General features: G+C 40.6%; 1 protein-coding gene across 7 annotated transcripts in view; it reads left to right on the forward strand.

Moving 5' to 3' along the window:
- Nucleotides 1-19,450, forward strand: part of LOC5565978 — a 769,372-nt gene that overhangs the window by 719,222 nt on the left and 30,700 nt on the right. For all 7 annotated transcript variants that reach the window (XM_021850123.1, XM_021850119.1, XM_021850118.1 and 4 more), the window contains one exon: nt 6,101-6,613. In XM_021850123.1, coding sequence (XP_021705815.1) covers nt 6,346-6,613 — 268 coding nt within the window. In that variant the 5' untranslated portion in view covers nt 6,101-6,345. The remainder of the gene's footprint in view (nt 1-6,100; nt 6,614-19,450) is intronic.

Here is a 19,450-nt window from a genome sequence, read left to right on the forward strand (position 1 = left end):
ATCTAGAACAGATGGCCTCAAAATAGCTACCATAAATGCTATTTTTCCTAATTTGTGTGACATAAATACACACTTCATAGCCTCTTTTAGAGTAGGCCAACTAGTCACGTTTTGGGGGTTTTGGGGGATGCGATGAAGGCAAAAGTACCTTTACCGTGGTTTTATGGGCGTACCCTGGAAGTAATTCGTAAAACTAAAATTGTTACTTGGGTGTGTTCTAAAATGTCATATTAAGTTCTTATTACAGGGCTAGTAGCCACTCAGTGTACTACGAAGAGGAACTTGGGAGGCCTTATGGCCGAAAAAAAAAGACCAAACAAGAACCAAGCAAACAACAATAATTCGAACCGGGACCAGGAGACAAGAGTTTTCATAAAGATGTTCACGAGAATCCTGTCAGACATTTCTTTAAAATGAGTGTTCTGAAAATAGAAACTTTAAAAACCTTATGCCCGACAAAAATAGACCAATCAAAAAAATTCGAACAAGTACTAGAACATAAGAGTTTTCATAAAAGAACTCGGCCAGACATTTCTCTAACAATATTTCTAAAGGTTTTTTTTTTGTGGAATTACCTAGTATTATTCGTATCATTACGATAAGTATTGTTCTTTGCTTGACTGTGTATATTCCATCATGATTTTTCCAGAGATTTTATTGGAAACTTATTCAAATGCTTCAAGTTTCATTCAGATATTACTATGAAGATGTTCAATGAGGAGTTCTCCTAGGAATTCTTTTTGCTTATTTTCGCAGATATTTACAAAGAATTTTGTTTATGTCATGTTTATGTTTATACCTTCGAGAATTCAAATTGAACATTGTTTTAGAATAACTCATGAATTACTCATATATGTAGTTTTTTTCACAAATTTCTCAAGTCCTCCAGGAGTTTATCCAGGTATCCTTCAAACAAGTTTGCAAAAATTTAATACAAGATTTCTGTGTGGATATCTTTCAAAATTCAAATAGATGCCTCTAATGATTTCTTATTATTTGCTCTTTAATTACCGGTAAGTAATTTCTCTAAGTATACTTACAAGAATAACTCCAGAGATTCCTTTCCAAGAAAATTTCAGAAACGAATTCAATTGTAATCTCGTATGAAACTGAAAAACCATGGACATGCAGATGTGATCGCGGTCTCTAGGAACCATTTTTTGTCACACCCATCATCCCTCCTTTCCCCGATGACCGTTAGGGCGTGGCCGGCGCCGTTATTGAATTTATAATATTTGGAGTTCTCGAAAGTGTACACTGAAGATGAAAAGCTTCTCCCAAGCTACATCTGTTGGTTCCTTGTGCAACTTCGATTGCTCTGGTCAATCACGGAGTAGAAACTAAGAAGTGCAATTTCGTCAATGCTTTATGATTAAGTATGCTTAATTTAGAAAACAAAAAGTGAGATAAAAATTTGCTCCGATTCTATGAACCATTCGAATCTATGGACAATTTTGAAATCGAAATGTCTACTAAATCGAGGTATACCTGTAGTACGACCTAGAGATAGACAAAATGGCTCATTTCAGTGGACGGATCCCATCCAAATCACTCATTTAAGGTGCAAGAAAAAATGGCACAAAAGTCAGAACTGAAACTGTTTTCTCTTTTTAAAACAACAAACAGCCGATTTATTTGGCAAATAAAAGAGCTGTGTGTTTTTTTTTTCGTTTTGTCTATTTAAAAAGAGAAAACTGCTTTTTCAGTTTTGACTTTTGCACCATTTTTACTTGGGCTCTAAGTGAACCCAGTCTTTTGAACGGTTGAGTGGCTCAGCGGCTCCCAAAGGAAGAGGTAACTCAACCAAGCGACCGGAAAAAAAGAGCGGTTCATTCCCTGTTGCGCGACATGCGTCATACCTTTCGTATCTTCCATTCTCTTATTCTTCGTACATTATTCCCCAGGAACTTACGACATACTCGGCCGATTTCCCCTGTCCGGACCAAAGAGAGAAGCAGCAAAATGTGCATTTCCATTCAAGTGTTCACCTTTTCTCTCCATCTTTCATATGCCTGTATGCTTGTGGGCGTGGCAAATTGTTTGTATGGATGTGTATTCTGAGAGTGCGGAGCGTGCAAAACGAGGCACATAGGGCCAAGTTATCCAAAATGCACTCATGGGGTAAAATAGCCCAGTTTGCATTTTAATGAAATTATTAATGTTTATAGTACTTACCGGCTACGAAATAATTAAAATCACTCCGTTGGTAGTATATTATCATTCATAGCACTATGGTCGCTTGCTTTTCCACAAAAACAGAGATTTCTTATAGAAATTGGTAGCTTTTCGCGAATCCGTATCAAACAGAGATCTCTTCTTCTTTCTGGCGTTACGTCCCAACTGGGACAAATCCTGCTTCTCAGATTAGTGTTCTTATGAGCACTTCCACAGTTATTAACTGAGAGCTTTCTTTGCCGATTGACCATTTTTGCATGTGTATATCGTGTGGCAGGTACGAAGATACTCTATGCCCTGGGAATCGAGAAAATTTCCTTTACGAAAAGATCCTCGACCAGCGGGATTCGAACCCACGACCCTCAGCATGGTCATGCCGAATAGCTGCGCGTTTACCGCTACGGCTATCTGGGTCCCCCAGAGATCTCGGCTACGGCTATCTGGGCCCCCAGAGATCTCAAAACATGCTTTTAACACTAGCAAGAGTCATATAACTGCTCAAAAACATTCGTACATTGCAGTATCTTGCTCTAATAAGTGATAATTTAACACTTTGGATTGGTTTCAGTCGTTTTTCGCATCGAAGTCAATAAATCAATAAACAGTGAATCAACAAAGTCAGCCATCTTGAGCTCGATACGGTTTCATTCATAGCTGAGGAAAGAACACGATAGGGATGTTGTGATATCTTCAATACATGTATGTCGTAATGTCGATACGTTTTTTTACAATTTTTTTTGGTCACACGGATATGCATATACAGTGCACACTTAACAAACATTACGGATTACGGTGAAATTTCACCTCAATCTCAACAGCTGAAGGTTCGGTGAAAAATCACCGAACAATCTGAAAAATCGTCGAATAAAATCATAAAGAAAAACTAGAAAATGGGTCAACCGGGAAAGAAACTCCCATCCTACCGATCAGGAAGCAGGCTTGCTACCACTTAGCCAAAATAATGCTTTTACCGAACTGTTCGTAAGTATTTCACAGGGTTACAGTAAAATTGTTTGTTTCACGGATTTTTTCCGGTATATAAGTAGATTTTACCGATTATCTCCGGTAAAATAGTTGATTTCACGGATTTTGCCGGTAAAATAGTAGATTTCACAGGAAAATCGGTATTTTCATTGTTTACAGTTCAAATTCGGTGATTTATTTCACAGGATACTGCGATTTTTTTCAAGTGTGTGGGATCCCGTTCTTTACAACAAGTCGAAATTTTCAGTTGCCAAAAACGGAGCCGTGCCAAAATCGTAACCCATTTTTTTAATGGCTGGATATCCTTAGGATGGTTTTTAATCATCTTCATGGAACCAAACAATGACCAGATTTCAGATCGGTGCACTTCGAAGCACATTTCCGTAGGGTAGGACTATGCTTTAAATCTATGGACCCTCATGTGAATTGGGATAGACGTTACATACACCATTTATCGCTAAAATGCTTTCAATGATGTTTCATACGTTTTGTATGCATGGGCCATGTAAGAACAACAATCGCAAAAGTGACTCTTATATAAAACAAATGTATTCTATCATAATTTGAGCTTAACAATCATATAAAGTTGTCCAAGATTCACTTCAAAATTATGCCTTATTATTCGTTTTCCTTCTTCTTATTTTTGACGTCCTCACTTGGATAGAGAACGCTCCTTAGCTTAGTATTTTAAGTGTGCTTCTATAGTTTTCTAATCTAATTTAATCTAAGTGTATCTAAGCACAGCTAATTTCTTTCAGTATTTTCTTGTCAGCATTAATATTCATAGCATATCAATGATTTGGTACAAATATTAAAATGGCCAGGCCCACTGTACAGACTTGGGGTTTGAAGGTAATTCGAAAATTTACAGCGATCAGGTTATTCACGAATGATTAACATGATAGAAGAAATTTTTCAAATTCTGTAGAGGAAGAAACGGCGATAACCGTACCAACCGTTCCATATTGAAAGATAGGCAAAAGCGTTGGGATTGGCGAAGCTAAGAATGTTGATGCGCACTCCATTGTTGTTCGTGGTTCACTTGCTGGGATGGGGCTTAGGTATTTCCTCCGTGTGTCCTGGCTATAGGGCCTAGGCTTAAGCGCCATTACTCGCTCAAAGTGTGCTCCCACAGTTGTTAACCAGAAACTTTCTTTGCTTTATTTGCCATTTTTGCATGCATATGCATATCTCGTGTGATAGGTACGATGATACTGAAAATTTACATAACGAACAGATCATAGACAGACCGGGAATTGAACCCAGACACTTACAACATGTTTTGCTTTGCCACGAAGGCTACCACTAGGCTAAGAAAGCCCTTGCCCTCCTTCCTACTATACTCAAGACAAAAACTTGGGACTAACGTCTGACTCTTTGACATGACATGACAGTTGAGAGCTGTCCTGGCCACGTCCTTGCAAAAACAGGGGATGGGAAAGGATGATACATTGAATGCCTACTTAAATGGGGTGCAGAGAACTCTACAGTTTCTCATAGACATACGAATGTCTATCCAACCTGAAAATCTCGTTAATTTAATTAGGCACAAAACTCAACAATGATTCGGCCATTAATTTACTTGTACTCGATTGAACGGATACACGACCAAATACCCCACATAAACGTAGAAAATGACACACAAGAGATTGATACATTCCACAAAGCGTTCTTCGAGTGCCTCGATCGTTGACCAGAGAGGAGGCTCGAAAAGCTGGAGAAATAATAGCCGCGGGCTCTTGATTGGACATGGCCGTTGTCTCTGGTCGTGCCCCCTTGCTGCTGCCTGCCAACTTCTCAAAAGTAGCGATAGTTTCGGAGGCCCGGTTTCTCATCTGGGTCGACCGTGAACGAGGTTGGACTCTCGTTAGATTCGGACTGAAGACGATGGCAAACGCATCGTCATCCAGCTGAGCTGAGACGCGAGAAAGGTCAGCAGCATGTGTTTGATTGATGGAGATCGGACTTCGTCAACTGGTGGTGGGCTTTCGATGGAAACGGTACTTTCGATGACTGACAGGTCATTTGTGGGAAAGTTTATGAAGACACAGGTGAATTGAAGACTGGGAATGGAATGCGATGATGATCAATGTTTCAATGTGGGATTTCGAATTTGAAGCTTATTATCAACTATACGTTTCTCGAATGGATCCAAAGATTTTGCTTTTTAATTTTCTTACAGCTAATAACATGCATTTAGCAGTTATTACTTAAACTTATTTGGAACCTGGATCTAAACTCAAAAGATATCCAAACTTTTTTGTTTATCGTAATGATCGACTGAATGGAGCATGTGGGGGAGTTGCTTCTTCTTGCTCTTTGCCATTTTCGCATTCGTATATCGTGTGGCAGGTACGATGATACTCTATGCCCAGGGAAGTCAAGGAAATTTCCATTACGAAAAGATCCTGGACCGACCGGGAATCGAACCCAGACACCTTCAGTATGGCTTTGTTTTGTAGCCGCGGACTCTAACCACACGGCTAAGGAAGACCCCCAACATGGGGGAGTTGCTATCATAGGCATATAAAACATCAACTTTTTTCGTCATTCGAAACCAAATTTTTTGAAACTATGGGTGTTTCTGTTGAGCTTGGTAAATATACTTTCATAGCTGCCTATTTGCCTTTTCAATGCACTGGGCAGCAAGTTAATTAGCTTAAAAATGACTTGCGTAAATTGACTCGTAGTAAGACAAAATATTTTGTCACTAGTAATGTTAATGCCAAACGTCCCTCATAGGAACATTCGCAAAGCAATTTCAACGGCAGTAGTTCAATTGATGGGTGCTCTTCAGGATTTTTCCAATTGAATTGAATTATTATTCATTAATCTCTGGAAGATTTTTAATTACGCCTGCTGATATAAAAGCCTTCACTCAATAAATTGTTGATTATCTTTCAACTGATTAATGAATTTCTCTTCTCTCTTTTCTTTCCAGACATACGTTCTCATCGATGAATACGGGTCAACATAAGTCACGATATGATCGTCAAGTAACTAACCACTACCCACTCAGACCAATCAGTCAGTCAGCAGCAGAAGCAGAAGAAGCACCACATAGCCCATAGAATAAACTAGAATAAACAATTACCGACATCTGCTGACCAAACCCCAGGGCAGAATAACCTCTCGTAGAAGTTCACCTTAGTCACATAAATCGAAACCCCTCAACGACGCAGAAAAATGTCCCACCGAATGTCGCCCAAAACCCGAGTGGTGTTCAAGTTCATCTTCGGACTGGGAATATGGTCCTTCCTGGTGCTAGGCTTCTTCAAACTAAATGGCGACCCTGTCACTCAGCACCAATTCCAGCAGACACCCATCAACGGACGGCTACTGCTCAACAAGGACAACCGATGGACTGGCAACGAAGCGACGTCCACCACCACCGATCGGTACGCTTCCCCAGTCGGCGCCGGAGTGGACGAGGTCCTGGTGGATAACCGAGCTGGTAAGTCTTCCTCCTCTACATTCCAACCTTTCCAGAGCAGACCATTACTTCCGGAGCAACGCCGGAATCCTAAAAGCGCCAGTGCGAAACACCCGGTCCGAACGTCTAATGCAGCCTGATTTGCATTCCTGGCCACTACTCGGTGGGTAATAAAAAGCAAAACTTACAAATCCATTAAAACTATGCACCATCTGCATGACGATGATGGCCACGACTCTACGGTGACGCGGTGCTCACTTGAAGTCGATGTTGCGGGTGAGGAGACCGGCATTTTTCGTATGATGATAAACCACAGTGACTGGCACATTGCAAAAGTAGATGCTCGGGCAGTGACGTCAGTTCTTTTGTATTCTAGGGGGCAGAATGTGGAATTCCAAACTTTTTGAATACTTAATCATTCAAACTTTTTTGAATAAAGAATTATAAAACTTTATTATTTAAACTTTTTAACATTTGCATAACAATTCCTTTTGAGTTCGATTTTAATTTGATTTCGATTCGATTGATTTTTTTGCATGTGTTTTTTAGTTTGTCATTTTTTGTTTTGCCTTTCTGTTTATCTTTTATTGTTTACCTGTCTTCTACTCTGTCCGTTTATTTGACAGTTTTTCTGTTTTTTCCTGTCAATTGTCTTATTTTTCTCTGTTCTTCAATTTGTGTATTTCTTTTGGATTCCTGTTTGTCTACATCTCTATTGTTTTCACATTTTAAATATTGATAGATGCAAGTAGAATCACTGTAATGGATAATCTTAAATGATAATATTGATATATCAACGAGACCTTCCCACATTATCCTTCCTGTAACAGCTAGCCGTACTTTGACTGCATGTCTTCTGAACCCTTACCCCTTTCTAAATAACAAGTACCCATCCCCTTCCACATTGCCTCCATGCCAATAGAGCTGAGTTTGCATTCGGAAAGCCAGATCAAAGGCCACCGGATCACGAAGACCGCCTGCCTACCAGGTACTTCCAGGATTCCATCGGCATCGAATAGTCAGTCGATAGAAAGTTCAAAGTCTCAGAAGGTGTGGTGCCGTTCGTATTGCTTGCGGTGAATAAAGCCGGAAGCCACAGCCCAGAAATTAAATTTGAATAAATGAACAACTTCCAACTTGGCCCGGACTGTGTGGTTCGGTTTGTGATTCAATTTCTGCTTCGAGATGGATGCAGCTCACACCGGCAGCAAAACAAATTGGCAGTAAGCAAATCTCTAACCGAGAGTTGTTTGGTTTTTCCTGGCAGCTGGTCTTCGAGTTCGATAGAGGAATGAGGTTTTTTGGGGACCGAATCGATTTAGAGACCGTGCTAAAAGCTTGCTAATTGAAGCTTCCTGTTTTGGAGCATTGAACTAGCCAAAAGAGAGTGCAAATTCTGTTGATTTCGAACCGCGAAGTGAAACGAGTTCAAGGAGAACTGGAAAGATGACGTTCGAATTAATGGATTATTGTTTTCATTAAATGCTACACAACATGATTGGATAACGCTCATTCACGATCCTGCTATGATAATTGTATGACAAGATCTACAAGTTGAGACTAAAAAAAGTTTTTTTGAATTGAGAAATAAATAATTTGAAAATAAACTCTAGATTTAACCCTGGTTCTAAGCATCTATGGACATTACCTCTAATATAGAAGAAGCGTCAATTCAGCAATGAATACAAAAAAAAACAAATTATTACTATCTAATGGTCGAATTTTATACATCCTCATCAAGAATCTTCCAGAGAGTAGATTATTACTCTTGGTGGATATATTTAACAAATGTTTTTAGTTGGCATTTTTTCCTGACCAAAGGAAAAATGAAAAGGTTTTATCAATTCAATTTTAATACTAGACAAAAATCATGCAGAAGCTTTCAGCTATCATCCAATCAGCTTGCTTTTCTCCTTCAGTCAACTTTTTGAAAAATTCATTTCGAACAGAATGATGGTCCACATCCCAACATGAACATTCGACCACTCATCAACATCTACGTTGCTACATTTGATTTGTTATAACACATCTGAAAGCTATTCAACTGATCTTGCTCTTCTTGACCTAGAAACAGCATTTCATAGTGTTTGGCCTTGAAACTTGATTGTAAAATTAAAAAAAAACTTAATTGTCCAATATACATAGTTAGAATAATCCAAAGTTTTTTCCAAAGAATTTTCAGAACTCTTAAGTCTGCTAAACTTCCTGTAAGAGCTTGTGTTCACTGGCACCCCAACCCAGGTTGTAAGCCCCACATTGTCGTAAGATGTTCTGATGCTCTTGTAGCTTCCGTGGTCTCTTTCACTCTGGATGACGTAGGGAGTCAAGGCCGGCAAGCTCTTGAGATGCATCGGGCTTTACTCCCTACCCCAAAGTACATCGCTCTTTGCAATACCCTTTTTTTTCTGCCGTCGGGGCATCCCTGTATTTGATGGGCCAAGCTTCCGGGCATGACATCTGTAGAACTTTCTCTTGTTCGTCAACCGAGAGCGATATCGGAGTACCATTCGATCCCAGTACAAATGCCATCGGCTCTCCACCACTTATTGTTAGCTCACCATCAGGATCTACCATTGGTAGGTATTTGATCCATCCTTGCACTAACACCACTCGCAACCAAATTCCAAGCGTAAACAGAGGTTACCTTACTCCAGCTCTACCGGCACCAGCTAGATTTTGTCTGCAGTGGAACATGAGCGAGTTCTTCAATAACCTTGCGGACCTTGAGATCCTCACAAGTAGCGACCCCCCATGTATCCTGGCTCTCCAAGAAGTCAACCGGGTTACACTCGAACAGCTGAACCGCTCACTTGGCGGTAGCTATGTATGGAACCTTAAGCGCGGAAGCAACTTCCGATATTCTGGCGCCCTCGGGGTACTAAAGTCGATTCTGTCTACCATATTCAACATCGAATCCCAACTTCCAGTTGTCTTGGTCAAAGTTCAGGGAGGCATAATAATATCTGTGGCATGTGTCGACCTACCATCCGGAAATATTCCTAAATTACCATGCCCACACAGTTACGGATCACCCACAGTGACGGATCACTTTGGCGTTCAACATCGGATAACTCGCTCAAAATATAATCGTTGACGTAAATCATATTTTTCTCATGTTATACTATTTGTCTTCAAGCATTTGTAAAGTTAAGCACAACACTCAACCGCTTAATAACGGTGTTTTTGACAAATGTTTAGTTGGTACCACACAGCTATCATTACATGGTTCTGTAAGAAGTGTCAGCATTCATAAGCTCCCACAAGTGATAAAATTCATATTTTATAGCAGAAAACATGCTCGTCCGCTTCGATTTAGTGTGAATTCATCTTAAGAAAACAGTTTTCTTGATTGTTGATTCTAAATACCGAATTATAGTACTTCAAACTAGTGATCCATAATATGGACCAGGAAATGTTTGTTTACCACGGTTATGGATCACTACCAAAGAATGTAGATTTCTACCATTTTAAGCATTGGATTTGACATTTTCAGACAATAGCACTAAGGATAAAACTAATACAACATCAAGGTTGGTAAATTTCATTTTTTAGCAGACAAAAATGGGTGGAAAACTTGGTGTGGAGCGAAAACAGTTCATGTCTCAGTTATTACAAAGCAGCATCGCAAACAAAAGGCATTTTATCCTTGTTTCCAGTTCGAACACTGCTATTTTTTGCAGTAATATATGACATATTGTTAACTTTCGTCAAAACATGCAATACATATGCATTGAGTTGAAAATCTCTTGATTTTGCGCACTGATCCGTAATATGTCACAATTTGATCCATAATATGAACGTTGATCCATAATATGGTTTTCAGAAACCGATAAAATTTTTATTTTTTATGCAATCCTATGTAAATATTATACTCAAAATAGTTTACTAACCGAAGTTCCAATTTGAAACGATTCGATTCGTACTTTTAAATTACCATTTTACGTTTTCCATGTTGCTTTATTGAATTTTATAGGTTGGACTCCACACTATTTGATCCATAACTGTGGGGTCATGGTACTAAATTTATTCAACAACTGCCCGAAACTAGAATGATCGTTGGTGATTTAAGCGCCCACCATCCGGTCTGGGGTGGATCCCGGTCAGATTCTAGGGACAATACCCTACCGGATCTTTTCGAAGACAGTGATCTCACCATCGTTTAGGTTCGCCGACTTTCTTCAATAGTCACAATCGATGTTAAGGCTGTCACCCGGTCGGAGATCCGACGGTTCAGCTGAAGCGTCAATCCGAACGTATATGGCACGGATCACCATCCTTTCCAAATGTCGTTTGCCGTGGAGGCTCCCGTAACGACCAGACGTTCCCGCTCTCTGTATGATCAGGCAGATTAGACTGTCTACAAATTCACTGCCATTCTCACGCAAGCGGCAGCCGTATCGATCCCGAAAACTAGCAGCAGGCCCGGTCGAAAATATCTTCGTTGGTGGTCTCCAGCGATCAAAGGCACGTAGAAAGGCTCTTCGCGCCGTGAAAAGAATGGCACCAGACCATCCAAACAGAGATGTAATCCTTGGAACGCAACATTTGTCGATAAGCCATCCGAGACGCTAAACGAGCATGTTGCGAAGAGTTCTTCGATAGTATCAACGCAATCCAATCAACCGCTGATCTCTGGGCCAAGGTCAACGCCTTCAACGCCCATTGATGAAAACCTTGAAGGGTCATTGTAAGATAATCCTCTTGAGCTGATGAAACAGCTGTGGACCGATGACTCCTTCCCGCCGGAATTGCGAGAGAGCTTCGTTGTCCCGATCGCGAACACCCGGTAATCAAACTCGAAAACCAGCAAACCATAGTCCAATTGCACTCACCTACTGCCTTTCCAGGGTAGTAGAGCGAATGGTAAACCGACAGCTTACGCATCATCTCCAGCAACGCGGCCTGCTGGATCACCCGTCCGGTTACAATACTAATACCTACTTTGCGGTTCTCGGCGATGCTCTGCAGGAGGCGAAATCCTTGAATCACCTTACCGAAATTGTCTCATTGGATATATTCTAGGCTTTTAGCAGGGTTTGGACGCCATTCGTCCCGGAAAAGTTAATCAGCTGGAGCTTCTTCGGCCACGTTTTGCATTTCGTAAGAAACTTTTTCACCAATCGTACCTTCAGGGTGGTAAGGGGCCTTCCTTCGCCGAGTGGTTGGAGTCCGCGGCTACAAAGCAAAGCCATGCTGAAGGTGTCTGGGTTCGATTCCCGGTCGGTCCAGGATCTTTTCGTAATGGAAATTTCCTTGACTTCCCTGGGCATATAGTATAATCGTACCTGCCACACGATATACGAATGCAAAAATGGCAACATTGGCAAAGAAAGCTCTCAGTTAATAACTGTGGAAGTGCTCATAAGAACACTAAGCTGAGAAGCAGACTCTGTCCCAGTGAGGACTTTAATGCCAAGAAGAAGAAGAGGAAGAAGGGTGGTCATCGGAAACACCAAATCCGATTCATTCAGCGAAGGAACCGTCGTTCCGTCGGCTTCGGAAAGTGTCCGATGCCATGTGTGCTCATCCGGACACAGGGTTAGTGGGCCTCCGATCAACATCAACAACCATGGCATCCCCGTCCGTAAAACGGCAAGAATCCTCGGTGTCACCATCGACCGAGGCCTGACCATCATGCCCCACTATGAAGGAGTCAGAATCAATCTCCGATCTACAAGCGATGTACTCTAATTGTCTCGGGGCTCCTCCCTTCGACTCCGGCTGATGATGCATGTGTGGAAGCCAGACTCCTTCCATTTCGCTTCCTCGTCATTGTGATCCTCTGCACGAAAGCAGCCACTATCGCTAAGACTACTGAGGGAAACCGCAGAACTCGCCTCATGGAAGAAGCTGACCACCTGCTAGAGAACGCCACCGGTTTGCCAAAACGCACTAGTGTTGTGAACGAGAGTGGCGCAGTTCAAATCTTAAATTGAATGCCCTTCCGGTCCACGTTACAGCACCTCTCGCCAATATTCGACGGTGGGTGAAGTCAACCATACGCCAGACATGGCAGGCAGAGTGAACGAACTCACGAGGGGCCTACCTGCAATTAAACGTGGCACTCATGCTTGGGCAGGTCTGAGGTCAATGAAGGACCAAACAATAATTTCCCGGTTGAGAACCGGCCCCACAAGGGTGCCCTACAATTACGGAGGAAACCCTTCAAATCGGACCTGCGAGGTCACAGGTAACCCTCATCTAGATACCTGCGAGCTTACTTATCTTACCTCAACTTGATCGGCCCATCTTGCCCGCTGCGCACCACGTCGTCTTGTGCCGGTCGGATTGTTTTCGAGAATCATTTTCACCGGATTGCTATCCGACATTCTGGTGACATGCCCGACCCACTGCAACCTCTCAATTTTGGCGAGGTGGGCGATGGTTGGTTCTCTCAGCAGCTGGTGCAATTCATGGTTCATCCGCCCTCTCCACGTTCTGTCTTCCATCTGCACTCCGCCGTAGATGGTCCGCAACACCTTCCGTTCGAAAACACCAAGGGCGCGTTGATCCTCTGCACGTAGGGTCCATGTTTCGTGCCTAAAGAGAACTACCGGTCTAATCAGCGTCTTCTAGTTGGTTAGATTCGTGCGATGGCGAACTTTACTCGATCGAAGAGTTCGCGGAGTCCGAAGTAGGCACGACTTCAAGCAGCTATGCGTGGCCACCGAAGCCGAATTATATACCGTAGGCATCTGTTGATGAACACCTGCAGCCGTTGAGTGTTTTCCGCTGATACACACCACGTTTTTTCCGGCGTAGAGCAGTACAGATTACACATTGGAGTTGAATATTCGAATTTTGGTCGAGTCGGTCGAAAGATTTTTCGTAGTCGATGGATACCATATACAGGGATTCTTGAAATTCATTGACTTGCTCCAGGATGATACGGAGCGTGACAACATGGTCCACACAGGACGAAGAGTCGCCTCGATCTTCTCGTGGTTTCGGTTTAGGATCACTTTACATAGAATTTTGAGAACGCCACGCCAATTATCGCATACAGTGAGGTCACCCTTTTTGGGTACCTTCACTAACACGCCTTGAATCCAGTCTGCCGGAAATGTCGCGTTGTCTCAGATATTGCGGAATAGTCGATGCAACAGTTGAGCGGATATTGCGGGGTCTACTTTGAGCATTTCTGCTGATATGCGATCGACCCCAGGGGCTTTGTTAGATTTCACACTTTGAATGGCTGTTTCTATCTCCTGCAGTGATGGAGCTTCGGTGTTGACGCGACTAATACGCCGAACCCTAGATGGATCATGCTGAGGTGTTGGTGGCCGAGTTGGTACTTGAAAAAGTTGTTCGAAGTGCTCTAACCAGGCTTTTAGCAGTCGTGTCTTTCACGGGCATCGTCGTATTCATCTTTGCCCCGCTAAGGCGTCGTGAGATATCGTAGAGGAGGTGAATGTCGCCGGTATACAAACTCTGTGTATCTGTACTTTTCCAATAAATCTGTAATCTGCATGTACAGTTTCTTGGTCACAAAATATTCGAGAAAATCTGTTAAATACAGATAAATCTGTATATGTGGCAATCCTGCTCGCAGGCCAGAATATAGCAGAATCTATCCCGATGGTATTCTGTGTTCTCTAAAGTTTTGCAAACGGACTTCGCTCATGATCTCGAGCTTCATGCGACGCTTCTCGTTCGTGAGTTATGCCAGTTTAAATTGATGGGCTAGGGTTAGTACGTCCCATGCTCCAATTCGTGTCCGTTGTTTCGCGCTCAAAGTCGTTGCCGTTAAATCAGTTCGTACTCTTTCTCTGTCGGTCTCTTGGACATTTTTTTTTTAAGTTTCTGGGACAGTAGGTTGTTAGCCTATGGTTCCCTATCCGCCGTGATGGGGCTGCCACCTTAGGTGTAGCTTCCAGTGAAGAACATTTCTTATTCATCCGCTGGATGCCAGTCAGACGCTGTTTGAGCCGCACCTCCTTGGTGAACAGACACTCGGTGGACGCACCTCCTCAATCTAGTTGAAGTCAGAAGGGGAACAGGGCCCAGGCTGCACTACTAGCTGAGCACGCAACTCTTATTTGTCGCAAGCGATTATTTGTCATCCGTCGACCCGTGAAAGCATGAGGTAGGAACTTGTGAGAACTCCATCGACTCACCATTTCGCAGCCCATCCATCTAGAGAGTTCTTCTGGAAGTTGCAGTAGAATTATTCCCGAAATTTTCCGGAAATTCCTCTAAGAGTTCTTCCGAAAGTGTCTCAAGAATTTCTCCTGAAAGTTCCTCTCAAAGTTCCTCCGGAAGTTTGCCTAGTTGTTTTTTTTTTTGTAATTTCCTTCAGTATTTTGTTTGTAAGATCCCCTAATATTTCCTACCAAAGTTCTATTAGCAGCTCCTTTGGAAGTTCTTCTAGGAGTTCCTGCAGAAGTTCCTCTAAAGATTCTTTAGGAAGTTCTTCTTGGATTATTTCCTTAAACTACTCTAAGAGGACTTTGGAGGCTTGTTTAGTATTTTTCTAGAGGTGTCGCTAGTACTTTTTCTGGATGTTCCGCTATGAGTTCCTCCGGAAGTTCCTGTAGGAGTTCGTACGTTAGTTTCAGTAGGAGATCCTCTGGTAGTTGGTTTTAGTCCGGAAGTTCTTGTAGGATTTCCTCAGAAAGTTACTGTAGGAGTTCCATCGGAAGTTCTTGTTACTGCAGCAGTTTATCCGAAAATTCGTTTGAGAATTTTTCAAGCAGCTCCTCCAGAAGTTCCTGTAAAAGTTCTACTGAAAGTTCCTGGGATTTCTTCCGGAAGTTTCATTTGGAGTTTCTCTAGAAGTTCCTCTAGATAATCTTCCGAAAGTTCTCCTTGGATTTTATCTAGAGAATTCTTCTGAAAGTTGCTGAGATTTATTTTTCCTAAAATTTCTACGAAATTTTCCAGAAATTCCTCTAAGAGTTCTTCCAGCGCGTCCTCCAGAAATTTTTCAAGAATTTCTCCGAAAGTTTTTCAAGAATTTCTCCTGGAAGTTCATCCAGAAGTGCCTCTAGCTGTTTTTTGTGAGTTCCTTTAGAATTTCCTGTAGGAGATCCTCTGGAGGTATTTGTAGGAATTCTTCCGGAAATTCCTGTAGCAGTTCATCCGGAAGTTCTTATAGGAGTTCCTCTAGACGTTCCTGTAGCAGTTTATCTGAAAATTCGTCTGAGAATTTCTCAAGAAGCTCCTACAGAAGTTCTTCCGCAATTTCATCTAGTTGTTTTCGTTTTGTAAGTTCGTTTAGAATTTCGTTTATAAGATCCTCTAAAATTTCCTCCAGAAGCTCCATTCCAAGCTCCTTTGGACGTTCTTCTAGGAGTTTTTGCGGTAGTTCGGGGAAGAACATTTATTATTCAGCATGCACTACCAGCAAAGCACGCAACTCTTAGCAGGCGGTCATTTGTCATCCGTCGACCCGTGAAAGCATGAGGTAGGAACTTATAAGGAATCCACCTATTCATAATTTTGCATCCTAGTTACCTAACACAGAACTCTTAAAAAGAAGAAATTAATGTGATGTTTGTTATAAAACTTAACCCTCTAATACCCAAATTTTTGTTTTCGATTTAAATATTATTTTTCGTTATCTAAAATCGTTCTAAACACGTTTTGGGCATTTATTTATTTTTATTCGCAAATTTTTAAATTTTGGTTTTTTATTTTTATAATTTTTATTTTTGAACATCCCTAGCTTTTTTCATTTTTTCTTGAAGCCTTTTCTAGTTGTTGATTTTTGGCAACAATAAAAATTTAAATTGTTACGGTATTTTTAAAAATATTAAATTTTTAATTTTTTTTTCGGAGCGTATTTTATTTTCCGTGTAACTAACGGAAAACCAGGTTTGAAATGATTTTAATACCACCAGGCTCTTCGTTTGTGAAAGGTTAATCGTAGAAAAATATAAGAGGTTCGATTTTTTATATTACACGTTAAATGAAGCCCAGGCATTTGTAGGTTATATAAGAATGCAATTTTTCAAACAATTTCTAAAAATACAAAAAAGTTTTAAAAGTCATAAAAAACATTTCTTATATGCGTGTTATGAGTCAAGGTATAAGCCAAAAATAAAATCATTTTGATTTGCGAGCTACGAAAAAATACACAAAATTCCAAAGTGTACCCCGTCTAAAGGCGGGGTTGGGTATTAGAGGGTTAAAGGAATAAAAAACTGCTACTTGTCAAAATGTTGTGGTAAAAATTAAATTAAAAAAAAATACATCAAAAATGGAGTTTTGGGCAATTTAAAACTATTGTTTAAACTTGAATTCTTCATGATTAAAAAACATTATTTTCAGTGTGTATGGTTTTCACGTTGTCCTAACGGGATTTTACAACTTTTCCAGCGAGCGTTTTTCTCTTCAACAAAACTATTCCAGCTAATTTTTTTTTTTTTTTGAACAAATGGCATGCAAATGCTCATAGGCCATTTTCAAAAGTTAATCTTGATTCACAAATCTTATCCCACCGTAAAATTTCTTAACCCACGTGTAAATTTTCTCTAAATCAAAGATGTTCGAGTTCTGTGACTGATCGATTTGACATGGAGTTCGTCACAGGCCTTCTGCCGAACGGACGACCACAAGCTGCATTACAGACAAAGAGCCATAACAGCTTGAAAAATTCTCGTGTTCAATATCATAAAGTCCTATCTGCAATTTATCAATAACGTTCTTGTTGCTTTCCAAGACAGCAAAGGCCGAAAACATCTCGTGTCATGAAAAATGCTTTATATGTTTAGGTTGAGTTAGGGTAAGTTAATTGGAAAGCGTTTTTTCTCTTACAAGCAGGTGAAATCAATTCAACTGTAAAAAAAATCTGAATTGCTACGGCAAATGAAATGTTATATGTTGTTAACAAAATGTTGAAAATAGCTTAATTTTAAGTAGATGAAAAAACCGAATTTAGTACTATACCATTTAATTCCACTAGAGTTTGTATCCTTTGACAGATACGCGTATTTCGACCTTAACTGTAAGACCGTCTTCAGTGTCGTGTACTAGACTCGACTTAGTATACGATACTGAAGACGGCCTTACAGTTGAGGTCGAAATACGCGTATCTGTCAAAGGATACAAACTCTAGTGGAATTAAATGGTATAGTACTAAATTCGGTTTTTTCATCTACTTATAGGTATTCTACTATACAGCTCGAAGATTTATTATCATCATAGCTTAATTTTGTTTCATCGTATTAGGATGAAAGGTTGTCTAACACAAAATAAGAAAGGTTGCCTAACACAAAATAGATAAATGAAATAAATTTAATGTTCGAAGTGATCTTTATCAAGAAATTATAGAAAGAAAATTCAATAACACATTGGATTATTGAGGGACAATCCATTATTGATGAGTTGAACACCTGTTCCATAATTTGAATCAATCAATGGTCGCTACTATTAATCAAAAATTCACTCCTTCTTTTCACTGTTTCTCACACTCATACTCATTTCCCATCCAAGCTTAGTTTTTTTTTCTGCCAACAATGATTCTTTACAAATTAGCATTTACCCTCCCCCTTCCTTCTTCCTCAAGAATTGATAACATCCTACCCTCCTGGGATCCAACACTCCATCTGAGGTTATTTACTTTTCCTTCACAAACTTGCACAATTATCCGAAGTTTCTTTTGTGTTCCACGACTTCTGCTGTGTCGGCCGGAAATCATATAGAATCCATAAACTCCACCAATAATGGATAGCAAAAGCACTCTCTCGCTTTTTTTTTTTTTTGCTCGGTGGGTTGGTCAAACTGCGATAATGGTTTTGCGAAGACGAGCCAAATGCCAAAATGCGAAAAAAGCAAGTCTTCTGAATAGATTTTTAGTGGCCATTTCCAGTGTGGAGAGCCCTCCTCGCGAGCGACCATTCCGCACTTACGTCGAACGATTCGCCAGTCGAGTGGGACACGTCTCACAGTCTAGTGCTGGGCTTTCTCAATGATGTTCTTACTTTTTATTGAGGATGTACGTTTCCTTCTTGTTGGATAAGGTCTAGGCACTTGGAGAAGTTGCGAGAATGTTTCCACTTGGGTGCTGCTGCCTTGTGATGGAGGAGCATTGACCTTGGAATAGACGAAACTCGTGCCAGCGTGAGGATGATCGTGAATCGTTTTTCATATTCGATGCTAATCGATGGACGTGATCGTACAGTTTGACTTTGGAACTGAAGAGTCCTTCGATTGGAAAAAATTAACCGTAAAATTTAATAGTTCTGAAATAGAAGCAGTGCTTTTCGAGCATTATTACTGAAGATAGTATTGTGTTCGACATTTACCTTCAGTTTACTGCACATAAGACAAAGTTTTGATTTTCTGTTATTAAAAGGATTCAGACATTTAATTTATTTGCCACATCAAATAAGTTCAAAACTTTTTATCATAACAAATTTTTTGTAGCATCGATTTGTCCCTGCAATAATTCTCAAATCTTGATAATAGTCATCCAATCAATATTTGCTTCCCCCGATTTGGAATCATAGTTTCGTTAACTGAAACGCATCGAAAGGAAAAACTTTCCAAACATTTCTGGCTCTTCTCCTTGTTTCTCCAACGACCATACGGAGTTGTCGAGATAAAACCTCTAAAGCTGAAGACATTTATCAAACTGCACTCGCAGCAGGATGACGATTTATTTATTTTTTATATTGCTTAGTTCCTCCTCTTCCTAATAAAAAAACAATGAAATCAAAAGAGATAAAATTCTTGAAGCAAGAATCGTTCTTCAGCGGGGGACGACCCGAAGCACAAGCCAAGCAGTCGGCGGTAGTTTATAAGGTTAATCTTCTTAGAATTATTAGATTGTTTCCAATTTATTGTGCTTTAAAAGGACCTGAATGCACATCGCTTTGTCACTGATGATGTCACGAACCGAGGGCATCACAGACA

The sequence above is a fragment of the Aedes aegypti genome, chromosome 3 (assembly GCF_002204515.2).
Source record: "Aedes aegypti strain LVP_AGWG chromosome 3, AaegL5.0 Primary Assembly, whole genome shotgun sequence".
Lineage (NCBI taxonomy): Eukaryota > Metazoa > Arthropoda > Insecta > Diptera > Culicidae > Aedes > Aedes aegypti.